Source organism: Drosophila obscura, unplaced genomic scaffold (genome assembly GCF_018151105.1).
Source record: "Drosophila obscura isolate BZ-5 IFL unplaced genomic scaffold, ASM1815110v1 contig_208, whole genome shotgun sequence".
NCBI classification, from domain to species: Eukaryota; Metazoa; Arthropoda; class Insecta; order Diptera; family Drosophilidae; genus Drosophila; species Drosophila obscura.
In genome coordinates this window covers 1,334,722-1,359,237 of record NW_024542799.1, presented here as the reverse complement: position 1 = coordinate 1,359,237, position 24,516 = coordinate 1,334,722, and the positions used below count along the sequence as shown (strand labels likewise).

General features: G+C 41.0%; 3 protein-coding genes and 2 long non-coding RNA genes across 13 annotated transcripts in view; 3 read left to right on the top strand and 2 right to left on the bottom strand.

The window, feature by feature from the left end:
• Positions 1–5,158: 5,158 nt before the first annotated feature.
• LOC111064798 lies at positions 5,159–6,062 on the bottom strand. The gene is made up of 3 exons (XR_002606922.2): positions 5,993–6,062; positions 5,635–5,897; positions 5,159–5,564 (listed from the first exon to the last, which is right to left on the bottom strand). It is a non-coding gene; the product is annotated as an uncharacterized LOC111064798 (long non-coding RNA).
• A 37-nt stretch (positions 6,063–6,099) lies between these two features.
• LOC111064795 overlaps positions 6,100–24,516 on the top strand; it is a 61,176-nt gene continuing 42,759 nt past the window's right edge. For 4 of the 7 annotated variants that reach the window (XM_022352569.2, XM_022352572.2, XM_022352568.2 and 1 more), the window contains exons 1-3: positions 6,100–6,270; positions 6,630–6,893; positions 23,215–23,373. The gene's annotated coding sequence lies outside the window, so the exon portion shown is untranslated. Of the gene's footprint in view, positions 6,271–6,629; positions 6,894–12,348; positions 12,890–23,214; positions 23,374–24,516 lie in introns of those variants that run through there. The other 3 variants (XR_002606919.2, XR_005968043.1, XR_005968042.1) reach the window with 3 other exon arrangements.
• Positions 16,599–17,994, top strand: LOC111064792. 3 transcript variants are annotated; one of them, XM_022352565.2, is made up of 3 exons: positions 16,599–17,168; positions 17,394–17,785; positions 17,845–17,994. In XM_022352565.2, exons 1-3 carry the CDS (start codon positions 16,694–16,696, stop codon positions 17,884–17,886), a joined length of 909 nt encoding a protein of 302 aa, XP_022208257.2. In that variant the 5' UTR covers positions 16,599–16,693; the 3' UTR covers positions 17,887–17,994. The 3 variants fall into 3 exon arrangements, with proteins under 3 accessions (XP_022208257.2, XP_022208256.2, XP_022208255.2); XM_022352564.2 differs by having other exon boundaries at positions 17,382–17,785; XM_022352563.2 differs by having other exon boundaries at positions 16,601–17,168; positions 17,226–17,785; positions 17,845–17,993.
• Positions 20,900–22,405, top strand: LOC111064790. The gene is made up of 2 exons (XM_022352561.2): positions 20,900–21,482; positions 21,544–22,405. The coding sequence occupies exons 1-2, from the start codon at positions 20,996–20,998 to the stop codon at positions 22,338–22,340; spliced, it is 1,284 nt and encodes a 427-aa protein (XP_022208253.2). The 5' UTR covers positions 20,900–20,995; the 3' UTR covers positions 22,341–22,405.
• LOC111064797 lies at positions 22,370–22,929 on the bottom strand. Its single transcript, XR_002606921.2, has 2 exons — positions 22,524–22,929; positions 22,370–22,456 (listed from the first exon to the last, which is right to left on the bottom strand). It is a non-coding gene; the product is annotated as an uncharacterized LOC111064797 (long non-coding RNA).

Sequence of the window (24,516 nt, the reverse complement as noted above, 5' to 3'; positions counted from 1 at the left end):
TACTTGATTGGCTTGTTGAGCTTTAGAGTTAAAAGAGTTCTTGGGGAATATATATATAGACTGTATATGAATAAATTTATGTTGTGAAGTCATCCTAAGCTCCTCCTCATCAGATAGAGTGTAGATCCATTTCCTATCTAATCTTAAGACTCCAAAGAAGTTTCCTATGACATTAAAGTCTTCTACGATAAAGATTTCTAGGGATAGTCCAAGTCCATTTCGTTCTTTGACCATCACCCCACTCCATACGAACCTTTTAAGAAATCGTTAGGCCCAACTCCATAAATAAATCTTAATTCCACTTTACCGTTCTTTGGCTAACCCACCGTCCTGTCCTCCTATCCGTCCACACACTCCACCCAAGACCTTTAACGGCAAGTGACGCCAAATTTGGGTAATTACATGAGCTGGGGTTGGAGCACTCCATGGGGTCTCGAAGCCCCTCGAACCAACATGTATAAAATATTAATCAAAATCACAAAAGAACAAGCTCAAACGGGGAGAAGCCACATCGAGAATCAAAACAAAAATTAAAAAACGAACAAGAATATGAAGAGGAAAAGGCATTAGGCTGCAAGAGAGTCAAAAGAGGCAAGTGAGGTAGGTGGATTGAGGTCTGGGTCTGAGGTGGACTGGGGTTGGGGCACCAAATGGACGACGTTGCATGGATGCAAAGTACTTTATATCAAGTCAGAGAACGGTTCCATGGGGCGATTGAGCGGCAGGGGGAGGGAGCAAGACAGCTAAACTTGTTATACGCAATCGAATCGAAAATATGGGCGAAATATAGCGACGTCTGAAGAGTCGGTGGAGTAGGAGTAGGAGGATAGGTGAGCTGCAGTGAGTCGCGGCTGTAAATCTAGAACTAGTTTTGTATTTTTTATTTTTTTCTCTCTCTCTCTATCTCTTTTCGTTTTTTTCTTCTCTCTGTTTTGTCTGTGTGTTTCTGCTTTACCCGATGACGCGGTATAAAAGAAAATATTGGACACCTGCACGGTTTCGTATAGCAGCAATACCCACAGCTACAACAAATACTGAAACAACAGCAAACACACGAGGCGTATGTATGAGGAGGGGACAAGTGAAGCCCGAAAAAAATTAAATAAACGTACGGACAGAGGGCAGAGAGCGGCAGAGAACGTCGCCGCGTTGATGGTTAAGCGAGCGCAGATAACACAGGGAAGAACAAGCGGGAGAGGAAGAAGATTCCAAACTCTAGTCGATATCAGATGCCCTTAAATATAGAGACATCTACTAATTTTATTTTCACTGAAGTACAGATATTCGGATTAGCTGAGAATTAAACAAATTGAAAAATTGTAATCCATTACCTTTTCCAGTGAATGAACAGCGGGAACGAAAAAAAAAAATGTTTTAGAGGAAATGTAAACAAACCCTCAGGTGTGACCGTAAAAGTGTCTGCCAAAAGGACGGTCACTCTGCTATCATCTTTTTCGTTTGTCAGCTGATTCCTAACGGGGTATATGGTCACACTGCTGGTTTTTTCTCGAGCAATGAGCAGATGATTCATGAAATCTATCGTCATATATAAATATTAAAAAAAGACTTACATTCTCGAAACTGAAACAATAATCGAATTCGTTATTTACGTTATTGTATATACGTAAATCTCCGTCAGGAAATTAATTTTTATATATTATTTAGGTGCTATAAAGAACTATAAAGAATTTGAATATATGTACCATATATGAATGCAAAAATAATAACACCTACTAATAACAACAAAACTAGGGGAGAAATTTTAGTAAATGTATAATTATTGGAGTTACACAACCTCTACTTTTCAATATTATATACGTTATTTTCAGCCAGCCAGAATTCCCCTAACGTATTTTCGTTTACTGCCCGACAAACCGCATATTAAATTTATGATCCTCATCAACCCAAACAAAGGGTATGCCAAGACAAGGCAAGCGTAACGCTCCTTAGATTTTCCTTAGCCTCTCCTACTCCCACACCCCTGTACATCTATTTATCTCACTTCTCGTCTGGTTGCCTTAGGTAGCTGCAAAATTTTGCCTGTTCCGAAACCCAAAAACAAAACAAAAAAAGAAAAAACCGAATAATAAAAAGGGCAGCCGAGCGTAGAGCGATAGAAAAGGAAAGGACAAAAACTAATGGCCAGGCTTTTATTTCCAAGAAATTTAAAACTTTACGAAGTAAAAGAGGGATCCGAAACAGGGAAGAAAGAATGAAAAAAAATGGCGTTAGAGCACTCGAGAACACATGGCAGAGTGTCTGAGGATCTGTTTTGGGCAGTCAGAGGCAGACGCTGCCGCAGGTAGATGGCCGTTGAAACAGATTCGAGGTTTCGCGGACATCGAAGACCTAGAAATGGTTTTCTATATATATTTTTTTAATTTTGATAATAATTTACGAGGCGGAATAAAGAACTTTGGCCCAAGTCAAATGGCTTCTGAACAACAACTTCTGGTCAAGAGCAGACTCCATAAAAATTCCTCTGACAAAAGATCTGTTGTGTTGTACGCCTTTTAAGGTGATTCCAGTTGAAATGCATTTTGTCAGCTCAGCCTCACTTTTGGCCAGGCTATAAGAAACTCCTTCCACTCTCCGTGGGACTGTAACTGTACAACGCGAAGGTGAACGGAGCTGCGGCGCAACGAGAACTGACAACTGTCCGCACCCAGAACACGCCTGTCCGTCCCGTTGATAGCTTTTTGAACTTTCCGCCGCATACGTCCGTCTGCTCTCAGTCTGTATCTGTTCTTTGCTGCCCATCGGCACTTTTACTCAGCTTTCCGTCTGTTCGAGGTTCGCATAATTAATAAATTGCATTGTGTGGAAAAGATTAAAATCTTTGGAGATTGCCATGGATTCGGGCAAGCTATGATTAATCTTACAGTATATATATGTTGGGCTGATATTATTTACGAGGGGATATTATTGGCATCTTACTCTTTGTTTTGTAGCTAAAACTTAATATGCATGTACGATTCTCAGCTGTTCGAAACATGTATGTACATACAGCTTATTTCGTACAGTTATCTGTCAATGTCTACATGCGCTCATTTTTCCATTTTTAATGATATTTCATTTTCATGTTGTTTTAATTTTAATATTCTTGTCGGGAAAATATTATTAGCAATCGAATGACATACAGACAATTCTCTTTTAAGTTCTAAAAATTATCTGAAAGAAATCATATTTTGTAGAATTATCTTTTAAAATCTACTGTCGGTCACATTTTAATTATCGTAGACGATAAATTTAAGTGCAATTCTATCTGAAATTACATAATAATAATTAATAACAATATAAAGTTACTAAGTATTCATTTATTAAATCTGCAATACCAACATTTCGGAAAGAAACAGATTATTTTCCGTTTGCAGTTCACATTTTTTTTTTCCATTTTGGGATCTTTTTTAATATATTGTAAATTTGAAATTTGTGTGTTTCGTTTCCTTTTTTATATGAATTGTTTATTTATTTAACTAATAGTATAATTAGATTGTTTTTATTGTGCAAATAGCGACTCCTTTGCTTTGTTTATTTCCTTTCTAATATAATTGTATATGAACCACAAGTTACTCTCTCCAAAAGAGATTTACGCTAAATGGTCTCTTTCAGCAGTATTACCTTCCGTTTCGGCAAAGATCGCAGTGCAGTCTTACACTTTCCTGTTAATTCCTTTCATCATCTTTGGTTTTTTTTTTTTTTGCCATTTTTGCATAATTAATAAATTTTTGCAGAGCGATAAAAGCTGCCCATCCCCATCTGATCTGCCCGACTCGACTTCGTTCTGGGCCTTATATTTTTCGTTAACGCTTTATTGACAGACACGCCAAGCAAGCCGCAGCAGCTACACACATAAATCGACAGAATGCAAATGCAGCTCTCTTGGCAAGGGAACGGAAAGGGGGACGGCTTCACTGTAGCTGTAGCTAAAGATCTTGAGAGGCGATAACATATGGGTGCTTAAGCAAATCATTCGCACAGTCCGTGGAAGATTATGATGAGTGGGCAGTGGAATCGAACTTTGGCAAGGATTTGGTGCTACTTTTTTGTGGTTGATGAGAGAGCACCCACTGTTGATGAGGATTAACGAGTGTGGAGAACAGATCCTGTACTTCAAAAGGAGTATATGTATTTCTTAGGAACTTTGAGACAGTTCACAAACCACCACCCACAACCACCTACCCCAACAAGGCCATTGAGATGCCATTCATTGACCCACTTTCACTGTCTCCCGAACAGAGCTGGGAGAATGTGCATGTGAATGGGAACCCACTTTCGATGACACACAGAGAATTATTGAACAAAAGTGGACAGCCCTTGGCGACATGCCGACATGGCACGATAAACCCAGAGACGCGTCGCGCATCGCTCACCCGCGACTGAGTGCAAAACAAAAGACCCACAAAAACATATGCGGGAATACTTCCGCTACAGGAGATCGCGATCGCTGTCTGGATCACCCACACACAAAGCCAGAAACAAAAGGCAACAACCAACCAGTTGCCAACCAATTCGTTTTGGGTTGATTTACGAGACAAGGTCGAGACATCGCGCTGCATTTGAAGAACATTTCAGACATTGCAAAACAATTATCAGTCAAAATTAAAAATCCAATCTTCCGTCGCCCCCCCACTGGCTGCCCAAAATGAGGTCAAATATATGTACATATGTGCGTGGGGTGTTTGGATCGTTTGTCAAGCGGGAGAGTTCCAGTAACCACAATAAAGTATGTCACAAATTCGGTTCGAGAAAGTGTCACATTAATTGCGGGACTTCCTTCAATCAATAGAAAGGAATATGGAATGCTAACTATTTCTTTTCGTTATAATTTGCATTGGCGTTGAACCATTCAGTTGTCCAATGATTGAAACCCCCATTTATTCGGACTAGAAAATGCGCAGGCCAGAAAACTATTTATAAACTCATTCCAAGCGGTGGCCACTTGGCACTCGGCCAGATATTATAGCCTCATGAAAGTACTCTGAATGAATGTGGGAAAAAACGCCACACAGTGCGGATGGAATTGGTCAGATTATAAAATTAAAAATAGTTCGCCAACGTTCTCACTGGGAGAATGTGACATCAATATAGCTTGGCATAAAAATCTGTATTATAGAGATTTTTTTATTACAAAACTTTATAAATTCTCTGCAGAAAATCGCATAAATATCGTTCGTTCATCAGCTTTTCACAACATGCCATAAAAGATCAGCAAATAATTTAATATAGTATATCTCTTGTCTTGTTTATTAAACTGAGAACCCCAGAGTGTTTCCAGAGTTCACTAAACCAATAAATCTCTGCATAGTCCAGAGCTCTATTAAATGTATTGTACACCCATCGATATGGTACAGATCCCCACAATAAAATAAAACAAGGCACGGGCAATAAAGTGCAATTGAAGGCGAAAATCTAAATGCAATTGATGCGATTTTTATGTGCCAACAGAGCAGGGCTAATTGCTGTAATTGATTGGAATTATTATGGGGCACTTTTTTGTGTGGGGTTCCATTCGAAGCAGAGGCAAAGGCAGTGCTGATAACGACAGTCGATGGACAGTCCGCCTAGTGATTTGATAATTGTTCAACTGGTTTATACGTTGCCAAAAAACAAACAAACAAAATGGCACAATACCTGCCAATAGAACTGGTCAACACTTCGGCTGCAGTCTCAGCTGCGGCGTCGGCGGCGGCTGTCCAAGAAGTTGACATCCTTGGCATGTGGGTTTTAATTTCGATTTCAGTCGAGGCTTTGGTTTTGGCAAATTAAATATTGACAAATACCCGCAGACAACCACCAATCGAAATTTTGCTCTTGGCTTATCGCTTTGAATTATGTATGATGTGTGGCTATGTTCCAGTCTGTTCCAGCAGTTCCTCTAATTGGTGCAGAAAAAGCTGCATATTGAGAGGGAAATATTAAATTAGTAATATGAGTAAATAGTGTAGGGCTAGAACAAAAAAACAAATAAATAAAATATAGATATTTTTACTATTCAAAGTGTATATAAAAAAGTTCAATTTCCACTTGTTTCTTTCTACTTTGACTTGTCTAATTTACTGTCGACACTGCAGCCCTGGGCTTATCGATAGATTCGAACTTTAAAAAGCTCTCCAGCCCTCGAATAGCTTGTCTCTTTTCTTTATGTGTTACTTTCGGCTAATTTGCGAATTGTGAAAAGTGGATTTAAACGAAATTAAAGTAAATTATTTAAAAAGAACAGAAAACAGAGGATATTTAGATAGTTTCAGTTCCCTGCCGTATTGTGAGGTGAGTATTTACCCAGTACTAAATTTATGACTAGGAAATTCATATGTAAATAGTGTTTACATACACACGAATGGTTTATCTGCAACTTAAAGCCATACAAATTTTAAATTTCATTCAATATTAAATTTGAAACCAAAAACTAACATTCAGTCTGTAGGAAATGCAATAAAAAGCTGAACAGTGTACACACTCTGACAAAGCGAGGCGCAAACAATTTTTGTTTGCTTTATTTCGCTGCACATTCTGGTAGCACGCCCCTGCTTTGAGAGCCATGTGTTGCAGCAACAGCGCAGCACAGGCAGAGCAAACAATTCACGCCTACCGATTCTTCGATGCAATATAAAATATTTCTATTCCAGATTATTGCATACAATTTACCCGCTGATGTGTGCGCGGCGCGGCACAAACGAACTGGAAAAAAAGTTACCTCTAAAAATAACCAAAAATCAAGCTATTCTCAACTTTAATTTGACAGCCAGCGAGGCCTCGTCCATGAATCTATCAGCAACATCAATGCAATAAATGTCTAAAAATATATAGAGATATAGATAGGCATATTCCATGACCATTGGCAACGGGAAGAATTGCAATTAGGACCAGAGCAGACGCGCGACATCCTTTATGTAAGTAGTCGAGACTCCAACTAGTTTTGTGTATATCCACCTAAAATTAAAAGTAGTTTAATGCTCAAATAATTTAAACCATTTTATGGAGTCCACCGTCCCAGCATCGCACCAATTTAATTAAGAAATTTAGCGACTACTGAGCCCATTCCACTGCCAATCAACCTCATAATTTGCCAATTTCTGACTAAAGCCGTTGTCGGACCGCAATCGCAACAAAAGAATCGAGCAACAGCAACATAAGTTTCGCATTAAAACAACAAAAATATACGAGTATATCCCACAGTAGAGGCGGGTCGCGGATCCGTCGTGGTCGTTGTCGTGTAACCAAAGTCCCCAGACGTTGATGGGTTGGGAGAGCGTAAGAGCTCTGGTCGGGTCTTGGCTGGTCTGTAGTGATCTCTGGATGAGTCATTCCCGTACTGCTGGCAGACGTTCCAGACAACGGACAGATGGGCACACGATCCCGCTGGAAAAAAAGCTTCAATGTGTGAAGTGTATATGGTAGCTTTTTGGGGGCACGGGGGCACATAGCCCGCCGCCGGGCCGCCAGACTGAGTCGGGGGGCGAAAAGGGCTCAGGGTCGGCACCGAAACTACCTGAACGTGGCCAACGATCAGACTGCATTGGGGACTTGCTAATATCATATCTGGCTTCAAATTGTTGATCATTTAACTTTGTGCCGAACTTGAAGATTTGCCTCTTCGCTTGGCTCCCCCTCCCCGGCCCCAAACGGCTGCATGACTCATAGACTGCAGGTAGTTTGCCCCCACAGTCCCGGGCCTAGATACAGTCGAAGTCATCTTTGTTTTCCTTTTCGCATACCCTTGGCTAGGGGGGTACCTAAGACTTTGGATAGTTGTTGGGTTGTGAAAAAATATTCTTAATGCAGAAATGTGTGCGTTGAAGCTCTGCTTATTGTTTGTCTGTTTCCAGGGTATTACCACTTTCGGGGTCTGTGGATGCTGTGAGACACCTTTCCGGTCGGTGCCCGTCACTCTATTAGATTTGCAGAGGGGCTTTTCAGGTAGATTTATTGTACAAACAAAGTCGAATGGGCAAATAAGCAACGGGCCGAGCCGAGCCAGGGAGTCGTTCGGGGCGTTGGGATTGGAAAAAGTATTTATATTTGAGCTTATTTATGGGTTTCGGTTTGGTTTTGGGGTTTGGGTTCAATTCCCTCCCGACTTGACCACTTGCCATAGCCGTCCGCCCGCCTTCCATTCGATGAGTCACTCGATCTGCCCGATCTGTGCTCCATATGTGCGGAAACCGAACTCCTTTTTCAGCAGCATTTTATTATTGTTATTATTCTTGGCGCTTTTTTTTTTGCACTTTTGTTTTGTGGCTCGTTCGTTTTATTAAAAGTTGATTGATTTTATAGGCGCGATAAGTTTATTGTAGCCGATTGGTTTGTTCGTTTTCATGGTTCGTGTCCCTGTACCGTGCCCCCCACACCTCGCAGATGACTAATGTTCCGCGTCTGTCGGTCTCTTGGGTCTCTTTGGTAATGAATTTTCTTTGTTGTTTGTCCATGCGATCTCTTTGTTGGTACATTGTTGAAAAGATAGTTATAAACACTTGGAAGTGGTCGTTGACACTTGGCTTGAATGGATCGAGTGGCGGCTAAGAGATGGTGGGTGGGTGTTATAGGTGATTGGCAAATAGCCAAGGGAAGTGGAAAGTGGAGTTGATCCCACTTAATGTACAAACCCCTGAAATTGTAATATTTACAAGGTATCGCAATATATATTTGCGGAGAATGGTACATTTTGAGGTTTTAATAATAAATAAATTATATATAAATCGATTTATCAGATACTTTTCCCATTGAATTTTTTTTTGTATCCTTTCCCCTGAAACCTCCTACCATTGCAGCCCAAATTATAACGAAAGACCTTGAATGTCAACGCCATTTTCCAATTTACGGCCAGCAATGTTCGCTTATGGCTTTGTTTAATTAATTTAACAGGCAAATGGAAAATGGAGACCATAAATAAAGACCGCAACTAATTGCTGACACAGTTAGCTCGACAACAGACAGTGACACAGACAGCGACAGCGACATGGGGGCCTTTGGCGTGGGCGCTGCCAACAACCAAAGATCAGTAAAAAAAAAAAAAGGCCAAGAAGTTCTCCACAAGAGGGAGAAACACCTGCGCCACGCCATGCAAATGGAGAGAGCACGTGCTTTGCTCTAGACCCAAAACAAATTTAATTTCATCGGAAATTTAGAAACAAATTTCCATTTCCATTATCTGTTCAGAGATAAATGAAAAAGAATCACTTGAAATATTCCCTGAAGCTGCAGTTACAGTGGAAGCTGCTGCTCTTTCAGTTAACCAGAGACGACAGTTGGCACGAGCCATAAATAATACCGGACAGGCCCGAATCAGCTGAATCATCACCAACCGTCATGATCAGCAGCAGCAGCAGCAGCCACCTTCAACAGCAATTACAATGTCTGTGGCAGAAGCTCTTCTGTCCGTCCCCAGGGAAAAACGCCCACTTTGGGCACCTCCAAAATCGTGGGCAGGCCTAGACATACACATGGTACACCAGCCCAAGGGCCACGGGCACGAGCCCAACCATTTTGAGAGGCGAGAGTATTTTGTTTCTTTGGATGGTTTTTAATTAAAAGAGCTGCAACTGTCCGACAAACCCAAAACAAAATAAATGACTTTTACTCTGAAGTGGTAAAAGCTTCTTTTTCTCCGCAGGTCTTGTCACAATCGAACAAGTCATGGTCCAAGTTGGTCTCCGATTCTTCTGTCTTTGGACAGATGGTGTCTGGTCTTCCAAAGTTCAGGTTATAAGAACGTTGGTTACTCTGTAGCTGAGACCACAAATCAGTATTAGAAAGAGCTTCAAAAAATAAAATGTAATTTTTTCAAATTTTTCTATAGAAACTAAAAACTAAAAAAAATTTTTTTGTTTAAAAATAAAAATGTTAGAAAAAAAAATTTTTCCAATAAAACCAAAATTAGTTGCATTTTTTTCAATTATGTTGTAAACAGGAATTAATTTGTATTTGTATTTTAAAGTTTTTTTTATAAAAATTATATATCTCTTATATTAATTATTCGAAAAACCTGTCAGTCAGATATGCATACGGTATGCAGATTACATTTTTTTTTCAATTCGATACATGGAACTTGACTCTTTACTCGTTGCCTTTATGTTTTTATGGAATATAGCACTTAAACTTTAGTTAATTGGGAAAAGAAGAAAAAGTTAGCATTGAAAAGAGTAACCAAGAAACGCTTCGAGTCATTTTCCTTTAGAGCTCTTGTCTGGTTTGGCAGCCCGACTGGGCGTATGCCCCAAGAAGGGGCCACCAGGCCCCAACAAACACAGCAAGAGCCAACGAAGTACAACTGTTCCACAAATGTTTTGGGCGTCGTCATCGTCATCATCATCATCACTGGGATCAGGCATCGGAGAGTGGCTTGAGTGGGTCTGGGTCTGGGGCCTGTGCTGCTGGCTGTGCGCCTTCGCAAAAGCCTGGCACGTGCGCAGCAACCAAAGCCAAAGCCACAGAGTCAGAGCCAACTCCAAGCTTCATTTCGTTTGGTTTGGTTTGGTTTCGTTTCATTTCTGGTTTTTGAAAAATGACATACAATGGGCTTGGGTTGAGTGCTCGGCTCAGATTGGTTTGGTTTGGGTTGGGTTGGGTTTTGGGGGCATTTGTGCTGGAAAATCAACTTGTTTGTGTGTGTGTGTGTGTGTATTGGAGTCTCAGGTGTTGGTGGATGGAGTCGCCACGAGTGGCCTGCCACCGTTTGATGACTCTGTTTCGACTCGGTCTCTGTGTTTTTTTGGGGGCCACTGATTAATTTACGACGCTGGGTCAACAGATGGTGCACAAAGGGTTTAGCTTGTCGCTAATCGGTCAAGGTTTCCCCATTGTCTATTTCCAAACAGAACCAAACGAAGCCATAAAAACGCAACGCTCTCGCAACCCAATCAAAAGTCCAGTTAAACAAAGGTTTTTGATGCCTGTGCCAAGATTAAGGAGAAGAGAACTTCTGGTTGGGTCATGGAAAATTAAAGATTTACGCCAGCAAACACGCCACGATCTCTCTCTCTCTCTAGTGGCACACACCTGCGCTGCATCTGTCTGGTTAGAAAAGTGTGTCTTAATCAAAGCATTAAACCCTTTTGGCACGCTCGCAAATTGGTAGGAACCCATCTCGGAGCGAGATCCTAATGAGGCATCGCACTCCCATACCAGTAATCAGCTGCAATTGCTTATGAAAGGAATGAGACATATAATGAGGCTCGTCTTTGGGGTTGGGTAATTGATTGGGTTGGCTGGTAGGCTAATGAACCTCCAGTTGGTTAGGATTAGGAGGCTCAAATCAAGTCCAGCCCAGCTCAAAGATCTTTATTGTACCAAAGAGAGAACAAACACTCCAGTTGGAAGGAGTATTAAACAAGATTATTTGGCTACCCGTGTTGAACACATTGTGGTCTTTGGTCCAGCTCCCCCCAACTCCAGCAAACAACAACAGACACAATTTATGGCCCTTGGAACAGTTTTCAGGCACGACGACAGGCACCCATAGACGAGAGTTCCAGATCCAGAGAGTCCAAAGCCAAAGCCAGATCCCAGGGCTTGACGAAGCCTGATCACGCATAGAGGGAGCTCCGCTACAGGAGGAACTGGTTACTGGTTACTCTGGGGCCTAGGGAAGTGCTACCCGTCTTACACAGATACACACGGGATACGATTCTCCGTCTCAGTCTCCGTCTCCGGCTTGTCAACCACACACCACACCACACCTCACCCCACGCCGTACCGTACCCACGAGAGGAGGAGGCTGGCGTAACCCATAATTTTAACACCAATAATAAAAAAAAAAAAGAGAGAAACACCAACGGCGGCAAGGTAGATGCAGGTGTGCATCAGGTCCAAGTCGCAGTAGCTGCGACTCTGTATCTTGATATCTTACAGATACAGTCGCAGTCACAGCTCCGCACTGCATCATAAATTTACGTTTCAAATTGTCTGTACCGAAAAGAAAACCAGTTCTCGCCCAAAGATCCCCACAAAGGTTTTTTTTCCCCCATTAACTCCTCGGATATATCCGCCTCCATAGTGCATTAGAATCTTATATTTTGGAGGGAGTGTGTGAGAACATTACTTAAAGCAAATGTAATTCGTATTTAATAGACCACGACAAAGGGAAGTTGATTGTTATTTTGGGGGAAGTAGGAGAGGAAGAAAACAATTGTAGGTTCCAAAACAAAAAAAAGTTTTGCTTTAAGTAGAAATATGTAAAGTAACAGAGATCACAAATAATATTTAAGATTTAAAAATATAATTTTTATTTTTAGATATTTTTATTTTTTAAATTATATGTAAAGCAAAAAATGAATTTCAATCCCTGCTTAAAGATATAAATTACAAATCGATATGATTTGTACAAACACTATCACTTTCCGCCCCCAGCAGTTTCCACTTTAATAATCAAGAAACTCTGACCGGCGAAAATTGATTTATCCAAGTACACCTGCCTGCTGCTGTTCAAAATGGAAACCCCACTGAAGATTACAGATTTGCCCGTTGGAATTCTTGGCCAGATCTTTGACGAACTGGATGAAATCGATCAGTTTAACTTGGCCAGACTTGATCCGTATCTTGGATTTGCATTGACCTACCACACGAAAAATAAATGTACAAAAATCGATCTCTCGCATCGAGAAGTGTCGGAATGGGCCGAGTTTTTGCCCATGTACGGTGCCAGTATTCTTGAAGTGGAGATCAGAGAAACGGATCCGTTGGTTCTAGATTTAATAAAGGAGCACTGCCCCAACATACAACGTGCTAGATTGCAAATCAACAAACAGAACTGTTCGGCAATTAATTCCCTGTTGAGCTGCCTCACTAAACTGCGGACAGTGTGGCTGTTGATCAATAAACAGGAAATGTGGAACTGTAGGCATTAATTTTCTAAATTTTTGCCGGATATGAAGGTGAGTCCTACAAATTGATTTTTATTTATTCATTTATTTGAATTTATCTCAGCTTCAGGATTTATGCAATTTCTTAAAATGTGGGAAATGGGAAGCGATTTGAGAAAATTTGTATACTGTCTTTTGACTCAAGAAACACGAAAAACTAAGCAGCGGAAGAGAGACTCCAATCCTGACCTGATTTTATAAATAATTTCGCATTTGACCCAATTTTTTTTCTGTATAAATTCCACAACTTTAAACTGTAAAATTGTGACAGCTCAGTTAGCTGATTTATAATAAAAAAAAAAATAAGAAAAAAAACCCATACGACAGAGTCATACGCCAGGGCGGACAGTCAGTAAGATTAATTATCGCATTAATTAACTGACCTGAAAAAACGAAAGTTTTTTGCGCATATAAAATTACTCACATACAGGAAGAGTGCAGGAATGATGAGTCCAAAGGAAAGTGTTTAAAAATGTTAACTTACACTTAACGAAATTTAATCCGTTTCTCGAGACGATTCTATAATTTCAATCGAGTTCAATTGTTTTTTTTATTAATATTTTATAGAGTTATAAATATACATCAAACGCTTTAGTCCTCAAAACCCATTTCTTATTTTAATATAATTAATTAACTTTTGCTCAAAATCCAAGGGAAAATTCGAATGACTCTCTGATCCGAAAACACAACGGTGAACATTGCAATCTTTGTTCAACTCTAATCTTGTATCGATTTTGGCACGATCGTAAATCAATTGAACGGGGGGGTACAACCAAATAACCAGCCATATGGAACAACAGTGGTGGGGTTCACTTCACTGGCTGTATCTGGCAGTTGTGTTTTTTGTGGTCCCCGCAACAAGGCGACAATGATCAAGTCCAAATGTAAGTACATTTTGCGGTTAAATAAAAACATTTATCAAACTGCAAAAAGAAACAAACAAAACATTTCGCAATAGAACACGCCACTTGTGGCTAAAACTGAAAACTAATCAAAGAATCCATTCCAGGCACTGACTGACTGACTGAACTGACTTGACTCACCGCACAAGTATGCCAGCCAATTTCCTCTCTGCTAATCCGTTCCAGGACATCGTAAAACATCAGCGGGCATGTCAGATACATCAATTTGACTTTATGGTCTAGGACTACTTTGAGGGATAGACAGAAGCTGCCGCCAGTCTGTAGACCACAATTAAAAGTTAATGGTCAGGCGACACGGTTGATCAGCAAGAAAATTGCATGGACCCGCCGATGCACAGTAGCAGCAGAACAATGCCCATGCCCGTCGGGGCCCAAATATTAATCATGTGAGCACTTAATTTGACACTTGGCAATAATGGAAAGCACTGGCTACCGTTTTTGGGTGGGGAATCTTGAGGGGGGGAAAGGGAGTGGGGATAGTCAGAGCCCGGCACTAATCACCTACGGGAACAACTTCAGAGTGGCCTGTCTGTGACCGTGTCGTATTCTCTTCGCTGGCAGCAACTGCCACCTGCCTTACGCAATTAACAGAAAGATCTCGTCGACACACAAACACACGCACACACACACACGGCCAACGCACGTCACGACAAAAGGTTTGTTCATTCCGGCACTGAACCTCGCTCTCTCTCTCGAGTAATTACTCAATGCCCCACCGAACTGGTTCTCTTATGTTCTGCTGCGTGTGTAAGTCAAGTAGCTCGGCTCAGCCAGATTACAGAAGACAAAAACGAACAACGACAGGCCATAGGCACAAATAAATCAGAGAGATATTGTACCTTTAGATACCCTTATACACACATTTAAGTAAATATGTATAGGATCATGTTAAGACACATAAGACTTTAATTTGTAAAGATTTTCTTACTTAGAACTACCAATTAAACTAAATCTTTGCCTTGGATTAATTCATATTTTAAAACTATATTTATTGTTAAGGTCTTCCTACATTGGAAATACGGTTTTCCCTCATTTAGAAAGTGTACTCACAAAGCTTTCGCTTTGACTTAGTACCAAGAACCCTTTCGGTTACAACACACACACACACTGACTTATACTGTCTGTCAGAGGGGGAGGCGGTGTGAAGGTTTCCGATAAATATTTATGTGTCATTAGTTGGATGCCCGGGCAGTCATCAGGTGGAAGGCATTGAGATGCCTTTTCGTAGTTACTACTGCTCTTCGAAAGGTAATTTATTACTAAAGAATAGGAAGACGAACCAGACACAGACAAAGCCTAACAAAGCTGAAATAAGTTGTCCAAGCCCGGGGGACGCAGGCAATTAAATGTTGTATAAAATAAACGAAATGAAATCAAGCTAAATCGTGAAACATTTCAATCCATGTGCAGCTAATACTTCATGTTAGTATGTTCCAAATTGAAGAGATATATTAATGGTTTTGACAATTGTTTTATGGTAATATGATGAGCATCAACAAACCAGTTATCAAATGCTGATTCATTCTCAGTTGTATTATGGCATTATTGCTAGATCAACGATGGATCTACGGGATCACAAAGTCCCCAGTACTGGCCTTACTTTGTTCTTCGATTCACTTCAATGTGGTTTGTGGCTGCCACCTGCTGAGACCAACGGATTGATGCCCTACAAAACATATGCCGCCAAATCGATAACCTCTAAAGATGCCTAATGGCATTCCTATTCCATCTACGGACTCTCCCTCAAGTGGCTATTGGTGTGGCACGGACCAACAGCGCCCCAAACCAGACGCGCATCTCATGTGTCACATGCCCAGACCGAGAGAGGATGACACATGCCAGCGGATTGTTCAGTCCGCTTAGGGCGGCAGATTAACTTAACTGTGCATAAAGTGCCCGGAGCAGAACGAACACACCAGAATAAAAAGGGAAAACAGACCTGCAACAGAATTCTGCTGGAATTCTGGACTCTGGGGCTGGTGAAAAATTCTCAAGTACCGAAAGTATGCTGCTGGAGTGGCTGTCATTTGCTGGATTCTTGGCAGGAATGTGTAAAAAGTCATGCATAAAATTAGTTTCAACTTGGGTGACGATTCCTGCTGTTCTGTTCTGTTATGTTCCCTGATGCCCGGCCTGCTGCCTGCTGCCCCGTCCTGATTTATTTTCCACAAATGAATTTTAAACACTTGGGCAACACGTGCGTTCTTGGAATATTTTCTTCCTACTCGCTGGCAGTTAAAAATCCATAAAATTATTCAAACTCTTGATGCATATGACAGGCTGAAGTGGGTGTAACGGGATTCGTGAAATTTAACACGGAAAATATATTAAAAATACTAAAATAATATGAGGGAAAATTTCCTAAATGTAAGATAAGGATTCAGATGTTAGAGTAGGACATTTCGATGAGAAATAGTCAAAGATTTACTATTCGTTGCAATAAAGTCGAAAAGTTTTTATGTTTTAAGTAAATAGCTCTCAAACTAATCCTTTAAATTTTTATAATTTATAATCCGGGTTTAATGTTCGATATCTGTTCCAAGATTATATTTTAATTTTTAAGTATTCAAACTACAGTTTATTTACTTATTTCGTGCGAATTCGCTCCTCTCTATCAAAAATTATTGAGCGTAGTACAGTTGGATTTTTGCTGATAAGCCACTCTGTTCTCTCTGTCATATTCATCCCATTGGAATGTAATGCGCATGAACAAAAAAAAAAAGAGAGCTTGTCGCCACGCTCTTTGACTCTCGCTCTCTCTCTCTCTTTATCTCTCTGCAGAACTTCGGCTTCTGCTTGGAGCTTCGCATTCGTCTCTCTCGCTGAAAACCAAACCTTGAGGGAATCTACAAAAGTTTAGTTCGGTCTGCGCTCTCTTCTGGAAAGTTGTGCGTTTTTGCTCCTGGAGAAATGGAAGGGCAATGGAGTATTATCGATTTGCCATTGGATGTGCTCGACAAGGTGTTCGATTTGCTGGATCACGCAGATAAATTGCGCTTTGCAAAATCTGATCGGGTGATTGGCGAAGCATTTGCCTATCACACTCGATATAAATACAAGCGAATGTATTTATCGAATGTGTGTGGCTCGTGGTCAGATACGGTGACCATATGTGGTGCCAACATTGTCGATCTAGACAACAGTTATACTCTGGCCGATAACCAACTGAAAATCATAGAGTCGCATTGCCCTAACCTTCAAGTTGTGCACTTGGGGGTAAAGGATGAAAATTGCGCTGCCCTCAAGTCTCTGATTGTAAATCTAGAGCAGCTGACAACCGTAAGGCTGTGGATTGGCGGAGAAGCAACACCGAATATCTACCACATGTTGCAGGAACTGCCACGGCTTAAAACGCTGAGACTCTATCGATTCAGAAAAGAGGATGGTAAGTTTTGGCATTAGATAAAATATATTTCACATTAAATTTTAACTTAACTGCCAGCTTCACAAATCTACAAATTGGTCGATTTGGAGGAGTTGAAAATTAGATCTAATTGGCTACATCCATATCGCCCGACTCTTGATATTTGCCAATTATGCTTTCACTTGCAAAAACTGCGATTTTTGAAACTTGTGAAAATTGAAATATGTAATCCAGGGAAATTTCCAGAGCTACCCAGTTCAATTCTTGAAAAACTACACATTATCGACTGCGAAATCACATCGGTTTTGCCGCACATCCCAGGACTGAAAGAGTTCAATTTCTTTGGTAATTATTTCCGAGTATACCAGCTATTCAAATGGATCTCAAAGCATTCTCTTGCTTTGGAGAAACTGAAGATGATGCGGGCCCATCCGGAACCAGATGAGTTCCTCGATATGCTGACGTGCTGCAAGAAGTTGCGTTACCTTATCATAAAGCTGCCCGGCTTGCGGATCACCAAGGATTTTCTAGCCTCTATTACGAGCATTTTGAAGGAGAATGGTGTGACCCCGGACAAGCCTTTTCAGTTAAAATTAAATGCTCATAAGAAAGTGAAGAAGGTCAGGATCAAGCATCTGGTGCGTAGTAATTTCAGGATGCAATTAAAGTAAAATTAAATTATTCCATCTATTTGCAGATGGCTGAGACCCCAAATGCAGAGTTACTGCACTTTTGGTGAATTCCCCTATCTAAGGAATATATATATATTCAAAATTAATTATATTCCTCGCTTATTTCTTTCATCTATTCATATAACTTTGGGCTACAGATCTGAGTTAGTAAATAAATTCTCTTAAATCTATTTTCTATGTAGATCCAATCTTATTTTCTGGTTCTAAAACACCTAGATAACTCGTATAAAATTAATTAAACCCGAAGAGGTACGCGATGTCTATATAAAAGACAGAACTCTTGACCCTTAAAAAGGCCCCCTGACTTCCCCTACATGCCAAATGGCCGGAAGCTAGCAAAGACAATGCTCAGAGTTCTCAAAGATCCAAAAAAAATCTTGGACCCTCGCTGCAATCGATATTTGAACAATTCGTTAAGCAATTTAATTCTCACACATTTGCTGATTTTTCCACATTTTCTTAAACAAACAAAATAATACGGGGAAAAGTTCTTCTAGGTGCGGCCGCGTCTCCAAGAGGGGAGAGGATCGCTTCTTATAGAACTCCTCCGATATGGGAACCCTCCGCAAGTGCTCAGAATGGCGTGAAAACGCTTGTACTTTGGTGGGTAAGTTCTCATTTAACAATCGACTGCACATGGGGCAGGGGGCTTTAGCAAGGGCCCACAAAGTTAAAGACTTCAACAAAAATAAAAAGAAAAGACACTTCAAACAAATTAATTTGCTCATTGTCATGGCTGAACGGCTTAGGTTTTTATTTATTTTGTTTTTGGGTGTGCTTAACCGCAGAGTTTTTGACTTTATGCGAAAGATGATATAACATGAAATTTTTGATTTCTTTTCCGTTCTCAATGGGTTCCTTCTGTGTGTCGTCTTCGTCTTGCTCCATTGCACAGTGGTTAGGCTTCAGTGGTCAACAAATTTATGCGAATCAACTTGAGGAACTTGTACTTTGGGCACCATTTAGATCACTTAATAGTGATGTCTGGGGCTGTGCGTGGGAATTTTTATGGAGTTCTTCTGCGTGATATTAATAAGAAAATGCAATCGTGTGTAACTTAAAAGAATTAATCATTAAAATCTCATAGTTAATTTGTCATTTGGGATATATAAATACCCAAGTCCGTATGTGACTGGTATAATGATATTCTTGCAGTAATTGATCTACGACAGAACAGGATAAATATTGATTGAAATCCACATATAAGAGAGTTCCCATAGTTTTCCAAACAGTAATGGGATGAATCAGGATCCTTCCGAATCATTCAAATTTCTGCTTTTGTTTTCCATTTAGGGCAAACCGCAAAATATGTACTCTTCATAAATGTACGAGTACTCGAACCGATTTAGGCCAACTTTCCCTTATTTCGGTGTTCTTAATCGCACGACCGCAGAATGCAAGGCATGGCATGGCTGGATGCTGCTCAAGTGATTAACACCAAGCACTCCCTTGAGTATCGAAAGGAACGCTTCTAGGGATCATTAAGCAATACATAATCCAATTAGCACACAGAGTCTGTCCGTCCGTCCGTCCGTCCGTCCTTCCTTCCGTACGTGTGTGTGTGTGTGTGTGTGTATGAGTGGGTCCTCCACCTGTTAGGGGCACATACAAAAGGGATGAAGGTTTTAATATTTTTGTTGAACCAAACGAACCAGAAACATTTCGATGGCAGCGATGAACCTGCTAAGAACATACACAAACAAGTGATCACGATCTGTGTCCATTGTGCAAGGACACGGAGACGGGGGGAATGGAAATCGGTATAGGCAAGAGGCAGGGGAAGATCAACAACATTTACTTTTACTCTCAATTGTTGTTGTTGATTGATGCCAGGCAAGCAGAGGACCTTTTCTGATATCTGATCTGATCTTTTTCGGAGATGAAAGAAATGCCAATTTTACTTAGAAAATGACACGCAAATGGCAAAAAAGAAATACACAAAAAAAAAAAGAAACGCTGAATATAGGAATGAAAAAAGGTTCTGTTGCCCTTCTTCCTGGACTGGGGATAATCCCAACCCCGGCTGCTCCTCATCAATATGTCTGCAATTAAGTTGGGCACGAATTCGTTATTAGGGGTCAGGGCAATTGATAGCAATGCTCGGTGCTCAGCATACAAATTGCGTGAGGCACAAAAGCAGATCTCGGGCACGATCATTACATGTCCCAAGATAACCTGTCCCGTCCCGGTATCTGTGTGTTGTGAGGGGCAACCTATGCAGATTTGAGTGGAGTGAGCCGAACAAGGGAACGATACCTACCGATCATTTGTTTACACTGAACAAAATTCTGTACGATCAGCAAACGATCTTCAGCTGCTTCACCATCTCATTAGGTTATTCAATTTTGTGAAAGTGTAAGCCTGCCTACATAGATTTCAATCTGATACAGTGCACATCACCGATCGTGTGAGGGGGAAAATCTTCGTATCGATGGTGGGGACGAGGACGAGGCGCGTCCCTGGCTAAAACCCTAAGCTGTCATTGTCATTGTCAGAGGACGGGCTGACAGTTGCACGATTGTAATTGGCAGTAGGCGCGAAAGCAGAACGCATGAAAAATAGGCGTGTGAAAATGATCTACCCCGATCTACCCGGCTATGATAACCCTTCCTTCTGCCGCACCCACTACTCGATCGATTGATGCGAATGAACGTGAGAAATCCGTGGTAGTGGCAGGCCAGGGGGTCAAAATACCATTTGCCAAAGTGTATTGGGGTTGCGTCTAGGTCTAGGGTGATCAATGCTGCGTAAAATTGGATTAGTTCGGGGTCTCATACACACACAGGTTGCCCAACGCCAACGATGCTGATGATAGGTCCAATTCCAGCTGACAAAGTAGCACCAAAGCATTGGCAAAAGCAGCTACAAACCCTATAAGATATTTGGTACGATGGGTACTTTACAGACTGAAATAATTAATTTAATTAAAAAAATATGTTATTATTGGAACATTATAAATAGAGTTTAGGGCAGGAAATGCCACAAACGGAATTTTACAAACTATCGAAAGCTGCAGGAATGTTTCCCTGGTCAAGGTAACGACTCAACGAATCACTTTTCCATAATTCCACGTGGCTTTTAAGTGAAAATAAATAATATTCTTTTCGTAAGTTTCGGTACAACATCCCCTAATTTCTATTACTTTGGTGTTGCAAAATGGGCCCCCACAACCTGTCGAATATTGTGAATCTGCCACCGAAGAAGCTGAGCCTTATATTTATATGCCTGGAGCGAACCAAAGATAGACAAAGGCTGGCCCAAACTCATCCAGTGCTTCGCAGGGCTTTTGCCCTTTACGCTGCCGACAGATACCAGCTAATAGATTTTGAGAGTTTGCCCACCGAGAACTGGCCGTTCATATTCTCCGCATGCGGTTCGAATGTTAAGGGCATTATGTCTTCCATGGCAAAGAATGCAGTAGCTGCGGTCAAGCTGGCAGCCAAACATTGCCCCAACCTGGAGGAACTGTTCATTTCCATACAGTCAAAGTATTGGGACAAACTTAAGCCGCTGCTGGTGAAACTGAAGGCGCTGAAGGACCTGAGATTGATGAATGACTACACTCCGATTGATTTGATGAACACATTGCTGGAACTCCCAGAAGTGACGACCCTGCAATTGTTTCGGTTTAAGCGCGAGGATCGTGAGTCGTGCCATGGGGCATAGGTCATACTGGTTATACATATTTGCCGTTTCTATTTCAGTAATTCCAGTCAAATATTTGCTGCAATTGCAGAACCTATTTATCAAGAATGACGAACCGCTCAACCTGTACGGACTGTGCGCCGACATGGCGCAGCTCGAATCATTGGAAGTACGGAATGTTTGCATTAGCTTTCCGGCAGAGCTTATCCGTGATCCGCTGTGGCCCAAGCTGAAGCTTCTGAACATCGGCATTGAAGCTATTCGAACCGAAATGCCGTACTTGCCCAGGCTGAGAATACTGCACATTGAATTCAGCCCCGAAATGGAACTGGGCAAGCTATTCGGCAGATCGGTCTCTGGCTATTCGAACAGCTTGCAGGTGCTGCGCTTGTATAGCGACGAAATTGGCCCCAGCCATGCCAACAATGCCAAGGCCATCGGACAACTAAAATCACTGAAATTGCTCATCTGCTCCAATCTGAATAATACGTATTTGCAGTTTATCAAGTTGGATCAGCTCCAGAAGGTGATCGTACAATCCTCCAATAACGTAACCAACTCGGGTGTCCTTCGCCTACTCCGTGGTTGTAAGAACCTCCGAACGCTCGATGTCTCTGGCTGTAGGAGAGTCAACCAGAACGTTGTGGGTCCGCTCATCAAGGTTCTACAGCATAATGACGTTCAACCCGATAATCCATTGGTTCTTACTGTTCAGTTAAAATCATTCGGGGAGGTGCCAACCACTGCTACGGACCCGAACTATAATTTGTTCATCAAAATATGCGAGAATTTCACATGTGAGCGTCCCTTTACCGTGCCTGATCCGCCCTTTGATATTGAATATTATTGGGACTAATTGGAGTAATAAATTAATAGCTCATAATATTTAATTCAATAAATTATTTGAGGCTGTTTATTCAAACTATTACCAAACAATTTCCCATGTTCATCGGAAATCAGTATTTCGGCAACCTGCAAATAAATTTAGATCATAATTAAATCGAATTTTAATTATTGTTAGACATAAGTTTCTACATACGGGTAAACAGTCTTTCATATTAATCAAGCATTATTGAGATCGTGCCATCGATTTAAAAATAGGGTCTTCTTTCTCCTGTTTGATAGCGGGTTTAAGCGTAATTTGTATACCATTATTCAGTGGATTTGGAGCCGTGTAACAATGGTATAAAAATGCACTTTGCAGGTTAACATGCGACTCGGCCAAGCTCAATTGGTCAGTCATACATAGTTGACTAAAGATATGGTCCAAAATATTTAATGGCAAATCGTATATTTTTGTGCCCTCCATTTTGCTTTAATTGTGTGCACAAGTTTACGAAAATGGGGTTACGATTATGTGTGCAATGAAATCGGACTATCGATAGCTATAAGATTTGTTTCCGGGTCAAGGTAACAACATAACAAGTTACTTTTTTTACAAGCAATGTACAGTTTCTACCAAAGTTTTATTTCTTTTTGTTTTAATTCCATAAATCCCTAATAAGAGTATAAATAAATCAAAGTCGAACAATGTGTGCTAGGTGTGTGCAAAAAAAAAAAAAATTAAGCTACGCTATTTTTTTAAGAGGTATACAGTAACAGCATAATATATTTATTTATTATTATCAATTATATGAAAAAGTTGTTAGTTGCTATTTTATTTTTTAAATACTTAAATGTAGATTTTAAACGAATATATCATATATTAATTCAATCAAAAATTGTTACAGTGTAAACAACAAAAACTCTTTTGGTCAGAGTTGGTTGCAAAACCAGAGGCAGAGACTTAGGCACAAAGGAATCGGGAACGGTGCAAAACGACGGTAGAACTCGGGAGCGTGGACATCAGACTGTAGAGCGATCATACAGATGGAGAGGAGATGACGAAGGTAAGCAAAGAATGGTGCCCCCTCCACAAAAACCAAAAAACAACAGCCGCTGCAAAGCGACTTCGCTAGAAGGGAGGGAGAGGGAGAGAGATGGAGAGTCAAGGGAGATGGAAAGATAAACCAAGCGCAGTTTCGGCTCGGCCCCTGCCTCTCTTCGTTCTGCTCACGGGCAGCGTCGCGCCGAACCATCGCTGCCAGACGCGCCAGACAGGCTGGCGACGCTTGTGAAATTCTCTTTTCTCCTCTGGTACGCACACACACACACTAATAAGAAGAGTATACACACAGACACAAGGGAATGAAGAAGTACCACAGAATAGGACCATAAATGCATTTTCAACAAAAGGCAGACCCCAGAAGAGCCAATGAACCTAAAGAGAAAAAAAAAAAACAGAAAAGAAAGAGAATACAAAAAAAAACGGAATATAAAGAACCAAAGCCCCAAACCAAAGGCCATAAATAAGCCGACGTCGGCGTCAGCGTCGAAGCCGATGCGCATGCGCCGCAGCATTCGGCTGCACTTCAACTTGAGCCATACTCTCATGCTCTCGCCGCTCCGCTCCTCTTCTCATCGTAGGCCTTTCGGGCGAGAGCCATCTTAGATGGAGTGAGCACAGAGAGCCTCAACAGTATGCTCTTGTTGGGACTTAAACTGAGACACTGACTTCGTTGTTCCTTTTTCGGTTAATGTTCATACTATATTTTCTCATTTTGTGACTAACTTTTATGGTGAGGAAAAGCGTAGTAGGGTTTCATAGAGCTTATAGTAATAGTTCCGACCGGCATCTACAAAAAAAGCTATTTATGGGGAAGACATGTGTCTGTCTGAGTTTAATATATCTTACATATTTATTGCGGAACGATGGAACTTTTGGAACGATGTATGCCTTTGGTTAATAATTAAAAATATTATTTTTGGGACGTTGACGTGCAATTAAATGGCCCAAGCTATACTAAGCCGCAGTTTTTATGCGTGAATCACAGCCAGAAAAGCTAAACCTACCGATGGGCTCTGCCGCATGATGCGCGAAAGTTACATATATTTAACAGAACCAAACCATTACATTTAATTCCTACCACGGAGACTATTCTCTACAGGCCGCCTCCTCGACTTATTTGAATATCAATCAGGAAGGGGCGTAT